The 18,621-nt window shown below is 41.9% G+C and overlaps 1 protein-coding gene and 1 long non-coding RNA gene across 3 annotated transcripts; one reads left to right on the top strand and one right to left on the bottom strand.

Moving 5' to 3' along the window:
* Positions 1-180: 180 nt before the first annotated feature.
* Positions 181-17,582, bottom strand: CEP20 (centrosomal protein 20). Of its 2 annotated transcripts, XM_045993788.1 has the most exons (6): positions 17,510-17,582; positions 13,199-13,396; positions 10,653-10,737; positions 6,034-6,170; positions 1,823-1,933; positions 181-1,274 (listed from the first exon to the last, which is right to left on the bottom strand). In XM_045993788.1, exons 1-5 carry the CDS (start codon positions 17,535-17,537, stop codon positions 1,857-1,859), a joined length of 525 nt encoding a protein of 174 aa, XP_045849744.1. In that variant the 5' UTR covers positions 17,538-17,582; the 3' UTR covers positions 181-1,274; positions 1,823-1,856. The 2 variants fall into 2 exon arrangements, with proteins under 2 accessions (XP_045849744.1, XP_045849743.1); XM_045993787.1 differs by having other exon boundaries at positions 181-1,933.
* On the top strand, positions 6,182-8,286 carry LOC123933974. The gene is made up of 3 exons (XR_006816716.1): positions 6,182-6,835; positions 6,879-7,247; positions 7,474-8,286. It is a non-coding gene; the product is annotated as an uncharacterized LOC123933974 (long non-coding RNA).
* Positions 17,583-18,621: the final 1,039 nt, after the last annotated feature.

Raw genomic sequence — 18,621 nt, 5'->3', positions numbered from 1 at the left:
GGGGGCCCCGCACACCAGGGGAAGTTCTCCTCCCTCCCTCTCACTCTACATCCTCCAACTACTAGGCCTCGGGAGATCCTGAAGGAAGGCCTGGGGGGGCCACTCCCAACCTTCTTCCTGTCCTGGTGCCCACCTCTTGATGAAAGAAGAGTCATAGGAACATCCTTTGCACAAAAAAGAGTTGCTTAGTTGTTTTTTTATTAAGTAATACATTGAAAGTATGAAAGTTGCCTAGGTTCAAACAAGTTACACAACAATGCATACAAACACACTATGAACTACACAGGACAATTCTGTTTAGTTTTATATTGTGATGATTTTCTATCAGTAACCAAAATTATAAACTCCAGCATTTTTTCTTAATCTAGTCCTGCATGATTGTAATTCCTGAGGTAAACTTAGTGTCCACTGCCAACATCCTTGGACGTAAACCAAGTCCTCTGAAAAGAATTCAGACATTTATATTCCCACATACAACGGGATTCCTAATTGTTACCAGATACTACAGATTTGATTTGAAAACTGGAAATGAGCCCCAACAGTATATCTCTTCTGTAATCCTAGCTCATCAACAGGGCCTCTCAGAATCCTCTCACTTGCAAAGTATGGCTTAAGGGGTTTTCTTTAATAATTTTCTGCATTCAGATAAAAATTCTTGGTTCATCTGTAAGGATGGAACACTTATCAACACCAAAGAGAAACGCAAAACTTTGAATAGACAGCACCGAATCAACACCGTGAAGAGAAGGCCACTTTCGCCATCTACGGCCCTTCTCCCTTGCCCTGTGGAAAACATTCAGGCTCAATGTCGTCGGTATGTGGGCGCCTGTGCCGTTCTGTCGGATTATACTTTATGACTTCTGCCAATCAGGTGCTATTATCACAGCTGTCTTCAGTGACATCAGTCTGCAGCCTCCACGTTATAAAAATGTCTTTGTAAATATCAAAATTGCATTTTAGACATAGCACAGGAAGAGCTCTTACCGTTTTTCTAACCCAAGAATAAAAAACTGGCGTGCAGTGAGTCCAGGTAAGCAGGGACTGGCTCTTTCGGAGCTCATCTTGTGACTGCACAACTGAAGGCCGCGTGGAGGTTCAACAATGCCATCTTTTAAAAGGTGCTTTCTGGTATTTCTCCTAAAGCCTGTCTCTTCATGCTTATTCCACATTCTTTATATAATAAAATAAACTCTTTGTTTCACTGACAGCAAAATTAAAAGAATTATTTCCCCCTCTACCTTTTAATTAAATCTTCCAGTAGAAGCCAAAATGGTCTAAGGAAAGAAAAAGCACATTGTTACCTAGTTTCAAAGTTCAGATTTGGATAGTAATTCAGATATTTAAACCGAATTATAAATGGTTATCTGAAAAATTGCTAATTGTAAACAAAAAACTGAACTTCACAGGAATACATCTTATCTGGCTTTAATGTTTTTTAAAATTTTTTTTTAAAAACATAAATGGATTTTTCTACAAATCCACGTAATTCCAGCCTGAAGGAAATTTAATGTAACCTTGTTAAAGAGCAGAACATATGGCTATAAAGACCTGAATTTTTTTTTTTTTTAAGGAATATACGGGGTATTAAAAATTTCTTCCAGTTCTCACAAATTTAAAAACCTTCAAAATACCTTCTAAAAACAACATATTTTCTTTCGAGTCAAATCTAGGAAGCTAGATGATGGAGTTAGCTTTTATTCACAAGTGTAGTAAAACAGGAAGGGCTAAATGTTTTTGCAGAAACTCAAATTTCTACAAAGGACAAATATTAGTGGTGTATTTTGGTAATGTTGGGAGAGTAAATATGTTACTTGATACACACAATTTTAAGACAAAAGATGCCCCGAATGGAAATGTCATCTCTTCACTGCTTGAGAAACAACAGGATCTTTGATGTTAGTGCTATTCCCTTTCTCTGTTCTTAGGTGGTCACCTGAAACGAACAGAAAACAATGTCAATACTTACCCCGAGTCAAAGTAGGCAGTGTGCAGACATAGCTACATGTATTTTCGGGTGTTATGTTTTTACTATTGTAAGAGTTCTTTAGGTGGCTTAGGACAATGAAATAAACTCACCTTTTAAAAGCATTATTAAAGAAATCAGAAACATTTAGTACTGAAGACTCACTATCAAGTGTTTTTAAGGGAACAGAGAGCAGTGCGGTATAAACCCATGTGTAAGGAGCAGTTACAAACTTCTCTTACATGATATGTAAGGAATGGAATCTGAAAAGACAGGGTGTTCAATTAACATTTTGAGGGATGCCAAACGTCTTCAACAAAAAGGAAAAAAACCAAGTACAAAAAAACCCACCTTCAAATAGCCGTGCCTCTCAGCAGCACCCTCTTGTGGCAAGAAAAAAACTAGCAGAGTTTACATTTTCCTAACCACATCAGAAAATATCCAAGAAAGTATAGAAATCTTCTGCAGCCAAAGACACAAGAATAAAGCTCCATGAGAGTTCAGAAGAGCCCAGAGCCCCAGTGACCACCCCTTGTGCTCTGGCAATCAAAGGGGTCCCAGTCACTTCTGCTCAATTTTTGTCATGAGTAGAAGGGGTAGAGGGCAGAAGTGCCCTGGATTTAAAGAACCGGAAGAGACTTAACATCCAAATGCAACAAAAATGCAAGGCAAAGATTAAATTCTAAAAAGCTGTGAAAAACTGAAAATATTCCCTAGCGATTTTTACACGGGGGGGGGGGGGGGGAGACCCATTTTTATGATTTTGATGACAGAAGAAAAAGAATACAAATTTAGACAGTTGTTAGAAACATAGATTTTAGCACCAAAAACACAACCTGGATTTTCTAATTCTAAAGACAACCTGATTCTACACCCAGGCCTGCTAGTCCCCAGCGGCTGATCCTCCTCACAAAGACTGGAGACTGTAGGTCTGGATCACCAAGGACTGTCTCCCTCATTTTCAGGCAGCTTTGCTGGACAGAACAAAATTAACAATATCCTGAGGCCACAGACATTTCAGGTTTTCTAGAAAAGCATTACTAAGAAGTATGTGATGCATGCACTTCACAGACGTGCAGTAAAGTTGCGATGCTAATGATTTTCTCTGTTAGAAGATTTCTGGTCTTTCACTTACATTAAGAGCCTGCCTCCCGTGTTCAAGCACGGACATCAGCAGCCCTGATGAACTGGTCACCATCCCAGAGGTGAGTGTATCTACATAAACCCTATTCCTGGGGCATCTGGGTGGCTCAGTGGGTTAAGCCTCTGCCTTTGGCTCAGGGTTCTGGAATCGAGCCCTGCATGGGGCTCTCTGCTCAGCAGGGAGCCTGCTTCCCCCTCTCTCTCTGCTTGCCTCTCTGCATACTTGGGATCTTCCTGTCAAATAAATACAAATCTTTAAAAAAAAAAATTAAAAAAATAAAACAACCCTGTTCCTTTCTTCCAGCTCTTTGGGAGCTGCGACACGAGAGCTCTCGTGCTGGCCTACTTCTAGACTTGTGTTCACACATGTACAATTTCATCTTAGTGTGTTCTAACTCAGAGGAGCTTCTGTAGAGATCAAGTATTGTAATCTGAGTAATATTATTTTAAAATTTTCATAACCTTCCCATGTTGTCAAATAAAACATGTTTCTATCAAACAGTAAGCTAGAATTGAAAAAGCAGACACTGAAAGTAAATGCTGACGTGTGTTACTGGGACAAAAATGCCATTCGTGGCTGCTAATTCTTCACAAATCATTGCATAAAGAGTTCATCTTTATCAAGAAATTTTCTGATGGTCAAGAAAAATAATTTGCAAGATCCCTGTTCTTCTATTAGTTCAACCGTCCTCACCTCTGAGCCTGCCACAGAGCTTTCCACAGAACACAAGCCCCAAGCTCAACTGACTTGGACCTCTCTGAGGGCTCTGAGGGCCCCCAAGCAGCTAGTGTGCCTCTCCAGCCCCCCATCTCCATGGTGTAAAGCTACCACCAGCTATTCTGTGACCCACGTCTCAAAAGAACATAACTGGGTTAAGAAATACTCCGTGACTTGTAACTTTCTTATTAGTCATTCGTCATCACTGAGATGGATTATAACAAGCTTACAAGCCACGCAATGACATGGACGCAGCTAGAGTATCATGCCAAGCGAAGTCAGTCAGAGAAAGATAAACACCAATGATGTCACTCATATGTGGAATTTAAGAAACAAAACAAATGAGCAAAGGAAGAAAAAAGACATAGTAGAAGTCTAATCCCCCTCCAAGAAGGCTTACCAAGAATATATGATAATACCAGTTTTTCTGTTTAATTGCCACCAGGGGATATTGTACACGTGAACGCTGGCTAACACAGATCTACACATACTGACAAGACAAGGGAAAACAAACCCACTCTCAGGGTAACATGTCAAGTAGCGGTACATACAAATTTACATGCACAGAAATGACTCCGGAAGGAGACCCCCGCCCCCAAGCTGCCAATAGAGAACTTCCACAGAAGGGAGGGAGATCAGGGAGTTAGGGAGAGACAAAAGGGAAGAGATTCAAGGGAATTTTCTGTTGATTATTTGAACACTTACAGATTTACTTGTCCCCTTGTGCGTTTTGTTTCGCTTTTTAAGTACGTGTCAAATAGTAGGCACTAATGACAGTTCCTTACCAAGCCCTGCAAAGGGAACTAGGAAAACTTCTTTACGTTCTTTAAGTGGAGAAGTGTACAGGAATGGCACTCAGAGGTCCTGATCCTGTGAGAACGATCAGTCATGCGCTTTACAGGACTCACTTAATCTCTCAGTCCTGGTTTTCTCAACTGTAAAGTAAGGAGGTGGGTGATTTCTTTTTCAATGGTCCATCAGCTCAGCAGTCTAAGATACATAGATGAGTAACTCCTAGTGACATCAGAAATAACCCACAAAAGAGGTCACCTTGCTTCACAAACACTTTGTGTTCAGATCCTAGGAGACGCAGCAAATATTTAACGGAATTAATACTGCTCACAGCAGCTTACGATAAACTATGAAGGATGACTAGTATTTAAATGTTTCCTAGAAGGAGATTTCAACATTCAAGATTTTGATCTGTTCTCCTCATCTGCTACTTGAGGCCCACCTGTGACTGTCCTTAGAAAGAGACCAACTCTACCGAGGTTGGAAAGAAAGAGCTATAAACCATTCAGTTCAGATGATCAAAGTGAGAGCCTATTGTTGATGTGGTAACAACTGAAAGCACATTTAAAGAGTAAACATTCTGAAAGAAATCGGGGCTGTTCGACTGTGTTATCTGTCGGTGCTACCAGTCTTCCACCAACACTATCCTAAAAGTACAAAGGATATAGAAACTTGTGACGTCCCTATCTGTATTCAGCAATCTTCCCTTTCTTCAGTCTTGGAGGGGGGGAAAAAGTGATGATTTGATAAAAATCTATTTATTGAGTATGCCAATGATCTAAGCTGTTCCAAAGAATACAAATCTATGTGAAAAATCAGGTTTTTCCATGCTTTGGCACAGAAACAGTATCTAAAAATTTTGTCCAGTCATTCTCCCATCCCCTCAAGATTCACTTTCCAAACACCATTTTGCTTTCTGGAGGATCAGTAACACAGACTCCAACCATATTAGATGTAAGTAGAATTAAACTAGGACTCAAAATATTGGGAAAAACTATTTGTGAGAGGAAAAAAATTTTTTTTAAGGTTTTATTTCTGTATTTGACAGAGAGAGAGAGAGCACACAAGGAGGCAGAGCAGCAGGCAGAGGGAGAGAAGCAGGGTCCCCACTGAGCAGAGCCCCACAGAGGGCTCGATCCCAGGACCCCTGGGATCATAATCTGAGCCGAAGTTAGACGCTTAACTGACTGAGCCATCCAGGCACTCCAAGAGAAAAATATTAAGAAGAAAAAAACACCTGGGGCACCTGGCTGGCTGTCAGTGGAGGATGGAACTTTTAATCTAGGGATTTTGAGTTTGATCCCCATATTGGGTATGGACATGACTTAAAAATAAAATTTTTTTAAAAAATGAAAAAAACAAAAAAAGAAAAAAATACTTGCTAACAGTTAAATGATGAATCCCAGGAAATTCATACCCTTGTGCTTTCTTCTGCTAGGTTGTTCGCCAAGATTTGGGTTTGGAGGCTGAAGTGAAGATCCTCTCAGAAATGGATTTTGGAGGTCATCCTTAGTTCCATCCAAGAAATGAGCTAAAATTCCATATAAAAGAGGTCTGTAGCAGGAAGAAAACCAAAATCAATTAAAAATTGCAGATTTAAGAAAAGCTTAAAAATCTCTCTTAAGGCAGCCTCTGCCACCAAAAGGGCCAGGCAATTCTCCAGACTTGAAACAAAACACACAGTTACTATCCAAATCGCAATCTATTCATGCTTTTTAAAATTTAAGAGTACATTTAACTCGAAAAACAACTTAAGAACCCAGAGAACCCATGTTAACAACTCAAACATCACCTAAACTGAAATACAACATCAATCCATCAATACAGAGGAATTCTGCCTTCCAAGCCTGGCGTGAGATTTCCCAGTGCCTAGCACGGTCTGATATACAATGAGTCTGTGAACACTTACTGGGTGAATAAATCCTTGCCTAAAGAAGGTCAGATGTCCCAAAAACCAGACTGCCTGGGTTCAAATCCTGGCTTCACCACTTGACCTCAACAAGATTTTTTATGTCCCTGCCCTGATACGTATTTCTTCCCCTATAAATGAAGATAAGTGTACCCCTTACCTCCTAGGGTTGCTGTGGAGTAAATAAGTTAATAAATAACAACTTTTTATAACTGTGCCTGGCATATATTAAATGGTATATAAATGTTAGCTATTCAGGAGTTAAGTAAGAACTAATATTTAATAAGCTATTTTTAGGGAGGGAGGGCAGGTTTTTTTTAGTATATGTGCTGCCGAAGCGAGCACGAGGGCAGGTTTTTTTTAAAAAGCTGTTTTTACAGTTTACAAAACAGTCTAACCTTTCTCCAGGTTATCCTTGTCTTGCGATCATCCCACCACAGCTCAGGGAAGATATGCTAGAGATTCCTCCGTAAGTAAACAAACTTTCTACTTGAACTCCAAGTCCCATATTCTTTTCATGACAATATTCTGCCTGGTGATCTCTATTAGTACCCCCGCACAAAGGGAAGCTACTTGCTAACAATGAGGAGAGGTACAACAGAAATGTTTTCATTTCTAATCTCATCATTGAAAATACAATTTCACTGATTTTTTTTTTTTGAGCTGTCTATTTATTAGCTGATGTGATAGTTTAAAGTATGACATTCCTTTCCCTTCGAAAGGTGGAGCCTTACAGGGGCGCCTGGGTGGCTCAGTGGGTTAAAGCCTCTGCCTTCCGCTCAGGTCATGATCCCAGGTCCTGGGATCGAGTCCCGCATCGGACTCTCTGCTCAGCAGGAAGCCTGTTTCCTGTCCTCTCTCTCTGGCTGACTCTCTGCCTACCTGTGATCTCTGTCTGTCAAATAAATAAATAAAAATCTTTAAAAAAAAAAAAAAAAGAAAAGAAAGGTGGAGCCTAACTGCCCTCCCCTGGAGTGTGGGCTCAAGCCACTTCTATGAACCAAATAAGGTATTACGTGACAGCCCTGTGCAACTTCCAAGACTAGGTCATAAAGCATTGTATACCGTGGTTGCCTCCGTGCCTTCTCTCTGGGCCAGTCACTCTGTGGGAAGTCAGCTGCCACGTCATGAGGACACTCGAGCTGTCCCAGGGAAAGGTACACAGGGAAGGAATGGGGGCCTCCTGCAAGCCACCCGGGAGGGGAGCCTGCAACCCCAGTCCGGCCTTCAGATGAGGACCTCCCTGGCTACATAGTAACTGGGATCTCCTGAGAAACACAGTCCCAGAACCGCCCACAGATTCCTGACCAACCACAGACAATAAATGATTGTTTCAAGCCACCAAATTCTGGGGCACTGGGTTATGCAGCAATAACTAACTGCTTGCATGCCAACTTCTTCAGACCAGGAGGAAAGCAGGAAAGGAAGTTTCTCTATTTAAGATGCCTCAACTCTTAGGAAAGGAATATATCTTATATTGTACCTCGTATATCCAGGAATGTAATCTGATGTTCTGTTTAATTTTAAAACCCACATTTCCGAAAGAGCTGCGTGTTTTAAGAAGATTTTTAAGTTTAAACAATTTTGTTCTTAAATTAACATCAGTGAAGTTTTAAGATTTAAAATTTTAAGACAGATTTTTTTTAGATGTTATTAGAAAAGATGTAGCTAGCACATTTAATCCACAAATTCATGGATATTAGGATTGTTCTAAATAAAAGTTTAAAAAAAAGAATTTTTTTTTTTAAGGATTTTATTTATTTACTTGTCAGAGAGAGAGAAAGCAAGCACAGGCAGACAGAGTGGCAGCAGAGGCAGAGAGAGAAGCAGGCTCCCCACTGAGCAAGGAGCCCGATGTGGGACTCGATCCCAGGACACTGGGATCATGACCCGAGCCAAAGGCAGCGGCTCAACCAACTGAGCCACCCAGGCGTCCCAGAATTTGTTTTTTTTTTTTTAAGTTCAGCCTTACCATACCTTATTTGCAATGGTGAAACACAAAAACTCTGAAAACTAGTTTTCATCATAAGTTTGGCACAAACTCATTTGGTGGCATGGCTTGACCTAACTAAGGCTATTCTAGACTTTATCCTACTTTGTGTGAAAAAATTCTTAAGTTTTCCTGAAAAATATCAGCGTATTTATGGAGAGTGGCTTTATGTTCACACCGGCACATAAATCTAGTATTTGTTTTACTTGTTATATTACTTTCCCCCCCGGCTTTATTGAGGTATAATTGAGAAATAAAACTGTATGGTATTTAAAGGGTACAGCATGATGATTTGAAACACACACACACACACACACACACACACACACACACACACACAGAGTGAAGGAATTCCCCTTATCAAGTTAAGTAACACACCTATCACCTCACCCATTTACTTTGTGTGTGACACTTTCATAGATGAGAAAACTCTTAGCAAATTTCAAATATACAATCTGTATTACCTTTTAAAATCTGAAAACTTTACAATGGAGATGTTTGTTTTGTGGTTTTTACGGATGTGGAGCCCAACAGGGGCCTTGAACTCAAGACCTGAGAGGACACTAAGAGTCAGAGGCTTAACCGCCTAACCCGCCCAGGCAGCCCTACAATGAAAATGTTTTAAACAAAGCAGTAACTAACTGCCTTTTAGAAAGCCAACTGTTGGCAATATGAAGGTAAGTTGGGAAAGAAAGTGACTAGAGACAGAGAAAGCAGACAGATGGCTTCTGAACAGTGCCGAGGCAGAAGTGACGGAACCGCAGAGTGACTGATTGATAGAGAGAGGGGAAGTAGCCAGAAAAGTACATGGACTCTGAGTTTAAGAACCGAATGGTTATATGAGGAACCTACAAGGGGGTTTAAGAAGGTGAAAATAACACATTTAATTTAAGGGGACAGGAAGAAAAATTTTGTTAAGGACAAAACTTGGAGAGTGCTCACGTTTTAAAGGAACCCTAAAAAAAACAATGAAGAAACAGAGAATACTGTTACGGATAGAAAAACCTAGACAGTAAAGGTTCATAAAAGACAAATGATAAAAAGTGTTTTAAGGGAGAAGAGTCACTATTACAAAATGCTATAGAAACTCAAGTCAGGGCGCCTGGGTGGCTCAGTGGTTTGGGCTGCTGCTTTCGGCTCAGGTCATGATCTCAGGGTCCTGGGATCGAGTCCTGCGTCGGGCTCTCTCCTCGGCAGGGAGCCTGCCTCCCTTTCACTCTCTCTGCCTGTCTCTCTGCCCAATAAATAAATAAAAATCTTTAAAAAAAAAAGAAACTCAAGTCAAACTGAGCTTCTCAGATTGGAAATACAGATATACACCCACTCTTGATGCCAGGGACTTGTGGGAGAGTTCAATTTAAGTGGTACGTCATTTATAACATTTTTATGGTAAAACAGACAATTATACCATGAAGCAGAAACAACAACAAAAATCAAGAAATTTTTAGAAAGGAAACCTAAGACTTCAAAGTGGGGGTGGGGTGGGGGGTGCTGCTGCTTTGAGCCCCCTGGGTGCAATTTTTTTGGCCATTCAGGCATCCTCTGGAAAAAGTTTAAGCAACTTTGAGGTAGGAAGAGAATTAAGAAACTATTAGAAAGCGGTCACCCTTCTTTTCAAGAGCATAGTTTCAGCATAAATGGTGAAGCAAGAATTTCATATGCAGAGAAGGCAAAGGGGGGAGAGTAACAAAAATGAAAGCAGGTGGTTGGTTTTCATGAAGTTCAGTGGTAAAAACGAGTTGAACGGTATTTTTGGAGATCTGAGTATACTCCTATGCTGAAGCGAAGGAAACAATGAGGAAGAGTTCATGAGGAAGAAAACAACTGAGAGAGCAAACCCTCAGAAGAAAACAAGGGATGCATCAAGAAGCCAAGAAGAATGACACTTAGTAAGACAGATGCTCAGTCCCCTGAAACCACAGGAACTTTAGTACCAGAGAACAGAAGCCTTATCCTGTTTATTGCTACACACCTTGGATTTGGTACAGTGTTAGACACACACTCAAACCAAATAAATACCTGCTCAATTAAAATGAAATAAAACCACTATGTGATTATGACTCCCAATACAACAATATCTAAAAACTTATTTTTAAGTTTTTATCTTTAAAAACTTCATTTAAAAAAAACTTCTTACATTGTATTATCCTTTGATTCTTCAAATGCATTTAGTTCCCGGATGAGAAACTGTCTGTCCAATGGAACTACAGGTTGACCAGATTCTAGAGGAAAAATCATGAGTCTTTATTCATCTAAAAAGCACACATGATTTTGGGAAGAACTACTTACCAGTTACACAGACTTACCCAATTTTGGAAGAGCGGTGACGGCACATACAAGGCAGAGCCAACTGTACTTGACTACAATTTTCAAAATACCATTTTGCTATATGTATAACTTAACAGAGTTTAACATAAATTCGTTTTTTAAATCCCCCGATTTTTGGTTGGGAACATATGTGTCTGCACACTAGACTTCAGAAGTCTTTTTTTGAAGCCTACAAATTAAACACAAGACAGTAACAATATCCACTTGGCAGTAATAATTCTAAAAGTAAAATTACCCAAATATTGGATACAGGGCAACTGGATACTCTTATACTTGCTTTGCTAGTAGGAGAGCAAAATGGTACAACCACTTTGGAAAAGAGTTGAGCCATTTCTTAGAAAGGAAAGCATGTTCTTCATAATCTAATCTAATCCCACTCTTAGCTCTTTACCCAAGAAAGCTTACCTGCACACAAAAACTTGTGGTGAAAGTTAATGACCACTTGAACAGTAACTGCCAAAAAACTACACACGACTGGCCATCAACTGTTAATAGAGAAACTGGCACAGACACACAAAAGAATGCTATTCAGGGGGAAAAACCCAACACAGCTGAATCTGAAATGCATTATGCTAAGCAAAAGGACGTGCACTCAAAAGGCTACATCCTGAATGGGCTCATTTATATGACATTCTAGAAAAGGCAAATGATAGGTACAGAAAAAAAAAACAGATCAGTGGTTGCTAGGGGTTGGGGTAGGTGAAGAAGCTGACTACAACAGGGCACACTGAATGTTCTGAGGTGATAAAAATATTCTCTATAGTGATTGTGTGGTGGTAGTTACACAACTATACGTATTTGGTAAAATCCATAGAACCGCATAGCAAAAAAGGTTTTTGTCTTGTTGGGTTTTTGTTTTGTTTTGAAGATTTTATTTGACAGAGAAAGACACAGTGAGAGAAGGAACACAGCCAGGAGAAGCAGCCTTCTCGCCACCAAGCAGGGAGCCTGACATGGGGCCTGACCCCAGGACTCTGGGACCATGACCTGAACCAAAGTCAGATGCTTAACGGCTGAGCCACCCAGGCGCCCCTGTATTGTTAATTACACCTCAGTTATTTTTTTAAAAAAGACAAGACACTTAACATGAAACTTCATAAATATGACTACATTTCATTCTAGGGAAGCCCAGGTCCAAGACCTAATTCATTGTATTTTCATAATTTTCTTCACTTCTCAGTGTTAATAGTATTATACAGCCATCTATAACAAACTGAGGAAAGTGGAGGCTGATACTGATGATCCTTAAACCACTACAACTTATCAGTCAGTCTTCATTCAGTTAAGATATGTGCTTAACATTAAATAAAAGATATAGAATGTTAATTTAAAAATCTATTAAGTGGAAAAGGTTCAACATCACAAAGTATTCATTCTCTCTTCCAAAATCTACTTCATGGTCTCTTTATTTTTTCTTTTCCCCTTTGGATGAGGAATGAAGTCTTAAAGTACAGATGAAACCTTAAACTGGGAGGCCTCTGGGTGGCTCAGTCGGTTAAGCCGCTGCCTTTGGCTCGGGTCATGATCCCAGGGTCCCGGGATCCAGTCCCGCATCAGGTTCCTTGCTCGGCAGGGAGCCTTGCTTCTCTCTCTGCCTGTGCCTGCTTGTGCGCACTCTGTCTCTCTCTCTCTCTGACAAATAAATAAATAAACTCTTTAAAATAAAAAAAAAAAGAAAAGAAAAGAAACCTTAAACTAAGCAATCCTTCCAATCCCATTTTTCTCCCCCAGCTCAGAGGAAAGTCTATCTTGATTAATGTGCATTCCTTATGAAGAAAGTTATTTACTTTCTCTTCAGAAATAAAATATAAAAGATAAATGTCTCTTTAACTGCCCACCTCCTCCCCCAACACCATTTTTCTCCCTCCTAACATTACAGTGAGTTTGGAGTTCATCTTCCCAATGCTTTTTAAGTCGGATCCAGGCTAAGCACAGAGCCCAACGCAGGGCTCAAGCCCATGGCCCTGAGATCAAGACCTGACAAGAGATCAAGAGATCGAGAGTCACATGCTTAACTGACTGAGCCTCTGAAACTGTATTTTTAAAGCATCTACATAGAAAAAACCTGGCAGCAAACAAAAACAACTTTTTATCCTTAGTATCAGAAAATACAGATGATTTTTCAAAGTACACACCTGGTTTAAGTGTTTAGGAATTTATTTTCCCCTACAATACAATAAGCCCCATGAGAACGTATTCAAGCTAGGAAGGAGACCAGGAGATTTTTATGTTCCAGTCACCTGGGTGACTCTGTGTGGTAACGCAATTAGATTTTCAGCCTCAATATTTTCTGAGAAGTGAGGGAAGGGAAAAAGCAGACTTTGTTTCAGGCAAGTAATAATAACAACCTCTTACCGGATATGAGGACAGATGCTGTGTACTTATACTTGTTGAATTCCAGATACTCCCGAATTAGTTCATTAATTAGAAGGTTTTCATGAGACAATGATGGTCGGGGTTCGCTTTCGTCATCTAGGGCATTGAAAACTTCAGCTCGGATCCTTGCTTTTAAATGCCCTAATACCCCCCTTTTCTCCAACGTGTCCTTTAAAACTGTTAAACATAAAACATTAATGCTTCAATTAGATTAAATTTGGTCACCCTCAGGCATACTCTGAAGAAATATGTTTAAAAGGTAAATGGCCGGGGGTGCCTGGGTGGCTCAGTGGGTTAAAGCCTCCGCCTTCCGCTCAGGTCATGATCTCAGGACCCTGGGATCCAGCCCCACACTGGGCTCTCTGCTCGGCAGGGAGCCTGCCTCCCCCCCACTCTCTCTGCCTGCTGTGATCTCTATCTGTCAAATAAATAAGTAAAATTTTAAAAAAAAAGGTAAATGGCCTAATAGCCATTGCTTTGATCTAAACAATGAGCTGAATGCAAGTTATCTGATTAGCATCATGTTTGTGATAAAAAATAAAGTTCTCAAGTTGCAATGACTTGCTATTTTAATATATTTAAGCGAATTCAAGTTTATCTTTCCAGCATCATCACTGTGGGAAGCTATAGTCTGGTAGGCATCTTCAGTAAAGGAGGAAAAGGGAGCACAGAATTACACTTGGCTTACTGGGGCCTGAATTTACCCTGTCTCCTATATTTTCAAGAGCGTTTATCACCGCAGACAGGTCTGTGTCACTAAAACCCTCTGGTCTAGAAAGATGACTAAAGATAACAAGTATATCCCATAAAAGGAAGAAATTTGTTGTCTTTTCATAAAACCTCTGATACCGAAAACCTTTGGGGAATGGCCCACTCTGAACAAAAAGGTGTTTCTTTGGGTTTTGTTTATTTTTTAAAGACACTTATGAGTTAACTTTCTAAAAAAAAAAAAAAACAAAAACAAAAACAAAACCAGTCGGATTTTGAAACTGTAAGCCGAGATAGAAATCTAACATTGGCTCTATCACTGCCATCTTGAAGAAGCAGGGATATATACGCTGAATGTAATCTAACTTCCTCTTGATGAGCAAAGGTCATATTACAGTATCAGTTGTGATAATGAGATTTAACTATAAATACTAGTATGGACAGTGAGGGGCATAGAGCTGAACTGGCATCATTCCACGCAGTGGTATGGAACCTCCTTTTTCACATTGTCCCTAATGGCTAAGTAACCAACCCAATCAACACATGTCACCCACAGTGCCTAGAACACAGTAAGAGCTCCATAAATGCTACCTGGGAGCATTAGAGTATGTGCTGTATACTACTGATGTAATAAACATAGTTTAATAATGTACTGCATCCTGCCAAAGGCACCAAATAAGTACACCAAAATAAAGAAAAAAATTCATACACGGAGCCCAAGGAGCTTACCCAAGTAGACATAAACATAAAATCCCTTTAAGCTTTACAATACAACAACAAAAACCTGGGTGAAAGGATTATAGAGGTACGACTTAGTAGACTAAACTTTTAACCTTTCTTGCCCCTTGTTTTTAAATCATCCCCCCAACCTTTTTGACAGGTGTGCGAGCACAGTTACCAATCAGACTTTGTAACGGGTCCATAAAAGGAAGGTTCAGCCTTATCATATTCTTGGGATAATAATCAAACCCTGGGGGCGCCTGGGTGGCTCAGTGGGTTAAGCCTCTGCCTTCGGCTCAGGTCATGATCTCAGGGTCCTGGGATTGAGCCCCACATCGGGCTCTCTGCTCCGCAGGGAGCCTACTTCCTCCTGTCTCTCTGCCTGCCTCTCTGCCTACTTGTGATCTCTCTCTCTATATCAAATAAATAAAATCTTTTTTTTTTTTATAAGATTTTATTTATTTATTTTGACAGAGAGAGATCACAAGTAGGCAGAGAGGCAGGCAGAGAGACAGGAGGAAGCAGGCTCCCCACGGAGCAGAGAGCCCGATGCGGGGCTCGATCCCAGGACCCTGAGATCATGACCCGAGCCGAAGGCAGCGGCTTAATCCACTGAGCCACCCAGGTGCCCCAAAATAAATAAAATCTTTAAAAAAAAATAATCAAACACTGGTTCTCTAACTCCATCTTTGGAAATTAAATGGAAGATATTTTTTTCGCTGGCCAGGATCCTGTCCCAATTACTCTGAATTTGCACACAGCACAGCCTCAAACTCCGCAGAGAAATGACAATTAATGAAGTTGGAGTTAGGAAGCCTATCCTGTCTCATCATCAGCTCATGCTTCAGCTCCCTGCTCCAACATAATGAGTTCTACCTCTCAGAGGCAAAACCAAGTGAGGTGGAAAATGTGAAATGTTTTTAAAAGGTAAGAGCCCAGGGATACCTGGGCGGCTCAGTGGGTTAAGGACTGACTCCTGATTTTGGCTCATGACACGATTTCAGGGTGATGAGATCGAGCAAGCGCTAGGCTCCAGAGTGCCCATGGAGCCTACTCAAGATTGTCTTTCCCCCTCCGCCCCTCCCCAATTCCCCATAAGGGGGCTGGGGAGTAAAAGGCCATACAATGTAGTAAGATAATGGAGCAGGAAATACACTTTCACTGAGTTTTGCTGAACACAAACCATATTCAGAACTGGGGAATGCAAAAAAAAACAAAACAAAGGGATACACCTGCATAGGACATTCTTTTTTTTTTTTTTTTTTTTTTTGACAGAGAGAGACACGGAGAGAAGTAATGAGGGAGTGGAAGAGGGAGAAGCAGGCTTCCCGAAGAGCAGGGCGCCCATGATCCCAGGACCCTGGATCAGGATGTGAGCTGAAAGCAGACGCCCAACGACTGAACCACCCAGGCACCCCTACGTAGGGCCTTCTTTTTTAAAAAAAATTAATTTATTTATTTGACAGAGATAGAGAGACAGCGAGAGGAAACACAAGCAGGGGGAGTGGAGAGGGAGAAGTAGGCTTGCCACCAAGCAGGGAGCCCGATGTGGAGCTCAATCCCAGGACCCTGGGATCATAATCTGAGCTGAAGGCAGACGCTCAACGACTGAGCCACCCAAGCACCCCTACGCAGTACATTCTTTATGCCCAGTTACATTTTCTTTTCAGGTTCCATACCATTTTGCCCTTCCTTTGATTATGCTTAAAACTCTGTACCGTAACCGCTTCTTCAGAAAAGAAGTTCTTCACCTGCCTCATATCCCAAAGTATCTTTACATCCTCCGAAGCTGATGCAGTATTAACATGTGTTATGTAGTTCATGCAGGCACAGTGCTCAAATTCATCTGAAAAATCTGTTCTTGCGGATAAAGGAATGCTTCTTTTTTTTTTTTTTTTTTCCTGACTGTTCATCAGCCCAGTGCCCCACGTACACATTTGTAGCGATGCTTACTGAATCCTATTCTCAAAGAGATTCAGCCCCTCTCTGCCAGATCTTTTAACAATTCCTGGTTTGGAGCCCAAGGTCCCCCAACATGGGAACTGGTTTTATTAAACAGGCAGCAGCATCGTCCAGTGAGTGAGACCTGGAGTTCGGTGCAGCCTACCCAGGTTCTCACGCACTCCTCCTCCTAGCTAAGTTATTTCGGGCGAGCTGTGTCACCTCTATGCACCTCAATTTCCCCATCTTTGAAAAGGGCATAAGGTTGTCCCTAGACTAGTAGGTGGCACAGGGGCTGGGACGTGTCTGACATTAAAGGCTCAGCCACTTATAACTATAATTACTATTATTTGCTTGGATATCTGCGTCAAAACCACCGGGGCACAAACCCGTTACCCGTATCATGATGACTCGCACCTTTGTGGAATTTGGTGAAAAACAGAGGAGAAAGGCCAAGCCAGGAAACTTTCTACCTCCCGATTTTCCCAATGGAGATCGGGTCCTACCCCACAGGTTGTTATAAGGATTCCGCGAGACAAGTAAGCAAATAGCTTAGGAGTTGCATCTAACCCCAATAACGGATACGGATATTGTTACCCTCAATCCCAAATGAAAGCTGCGGCCCAAAGCCTCGGCTCTAGCGGGGTCCGACAAATGCGCCTATAGACTTCTCGGGAACCTAGGGGTCCTGCCGCTCCTCTGCCAGCTCAAAGCTGGTTCCAAAACTGAACCGCCCCTGTGCGACCGCTTCCCTCACCCAGGGCCCGGACGCAGCGGCTGCCACACCAGCCAGACTCTCTGCGAGCCCTGACGCCGCAGAACGACCCCAAAGATGCTGACTCTGTGTTCCGCTCGTTCCATCCTTTTCACAGGCGGAAGGCCAGACGCCTCTTATTCGGCCAACTTTCCACTGCCACTCACCGGCCTTCAGCTCGGCGACAGTCGCCATCTTTCAACCGCCGTCAGGGTCGCGCCTCGGCTGTGCGCACGCGCAGCTCCGCCCCGCTATGCGGCCTGACCTATAGCCAATAGGCGCGCCGCTTTTGCAGCTCTCGGTGCCGCCCCGTTCAGTTTTCGCTCTCCCGGGTTGGGTGGGTGGTGACTGTCCCGAGGGACTTTACCAATCGGCGAGCTCTGTAGGTGCTCAGGGAGGAGGGGGGAGGAACCGGGATTGAGGCAGGTTAGAGTCTCTTCGGTGGGTCCTGTAGGCGCTTTAGTGCTTAACTTTAGTTTATTAATCCTTCCTGCCCCCTACTCGCTCTGCAGGAACTAATTGTCAATGGTTACTGTGTATTAAGCCTGTGGTTCTCAAACTTGAGCTGTCTCAGTATCACCTAGAAGACTTGCTAAGACAGATCGCGGGGCGCCACCCCTGGGGTTTCTGATTTAGTCAATCTGGGGTGAGATCCCAGAACTGCGTTTGTTTTAAAGATTATTTATTTATTTATTTGTTTGTTTGTTTGTTTGTCAGAGAGAGAGAGAGCGAGAGCTAGGGCACAAGCAGGCAGAGGCAGAGAGAGAAGCAGGCTCCCTGCCAAGCAAGAAGCTCGACGCGGGACTCGATCCCAGCATCCTAGGATCATGACCTGAGCTGAAAGCAGCGGCTTAACCCACTGAGCCATCCAGGCGTCCCCCCAGAGCTGTTTTTCTAACAAGTTCTCCAGGGATGCTGGTGCTGCTGGTCTGGGGATCCCATACCTTGAGAACCACTGTATTACGAACTTACTCGGATCCTGATGCTGTGCTGATTAGCTTTACCCACGTTGGCTCACTGATTTCTCTGTTATGACTCCCGTTCATAGAAGAGGAAACTGAGTCTTTGATGACTGATGAGGCTTAACCGAGATCACTAGCAAAGGGTGCAGGTGAGATTTGAATCCAGGCCTCTTGCTCTTCAAAGTCTGTTCTCTATCACTGGTCCTTAATGATGGGTAGAGCACCTCGGAAGTCCAAAAGTTACTTGTGAATAATTGAGGAATGAGTAAACTCTACCAGCCCAAGGGAATGAAGAAGAAAATGGGAATAATCTACCC

The sequence above is a fragment of the Meles meles genome, chromosome 21 (assembly GCF_922984935.1).
Source record: "Meles meles chromosome 21, mMelMel3.1 paternal haplotype, whole genome shotgun sequence".
Classification (NCBI taxonomy): domain Eukaryota; kingdom Metazoa; phylum Chordata; class Mammalia; order Carnivora; family Mustelidae; genus Meles; species Meles meles.
Note: the sequence above shows the minus strand (reverse complement) of the source record. Positions and strands in the feature narration are given on the sequence as shown.

Coding starts and splice junctions, on each gene's coding strand:
- CEP20 (XM_045993787.1), bottom strand. CDS start 17,537: ATGGCGACTGTCGCCGAGCTGAAGGCCG. Junction 13,397..17,509: donor TGTCGCCGAGCTGAAGGCCG/GTGAGTGGCAGT, acceptor TATGTTTAACAG/TTTTAAAGGACACGTTGGAG. Junction 6,171..10,652: donor GAATCAAAGGATAATACAAT/GTAAGAAGTTTT, acceptor TTCCTGCTACAG/ACCTCTTTTATATGGAATTT.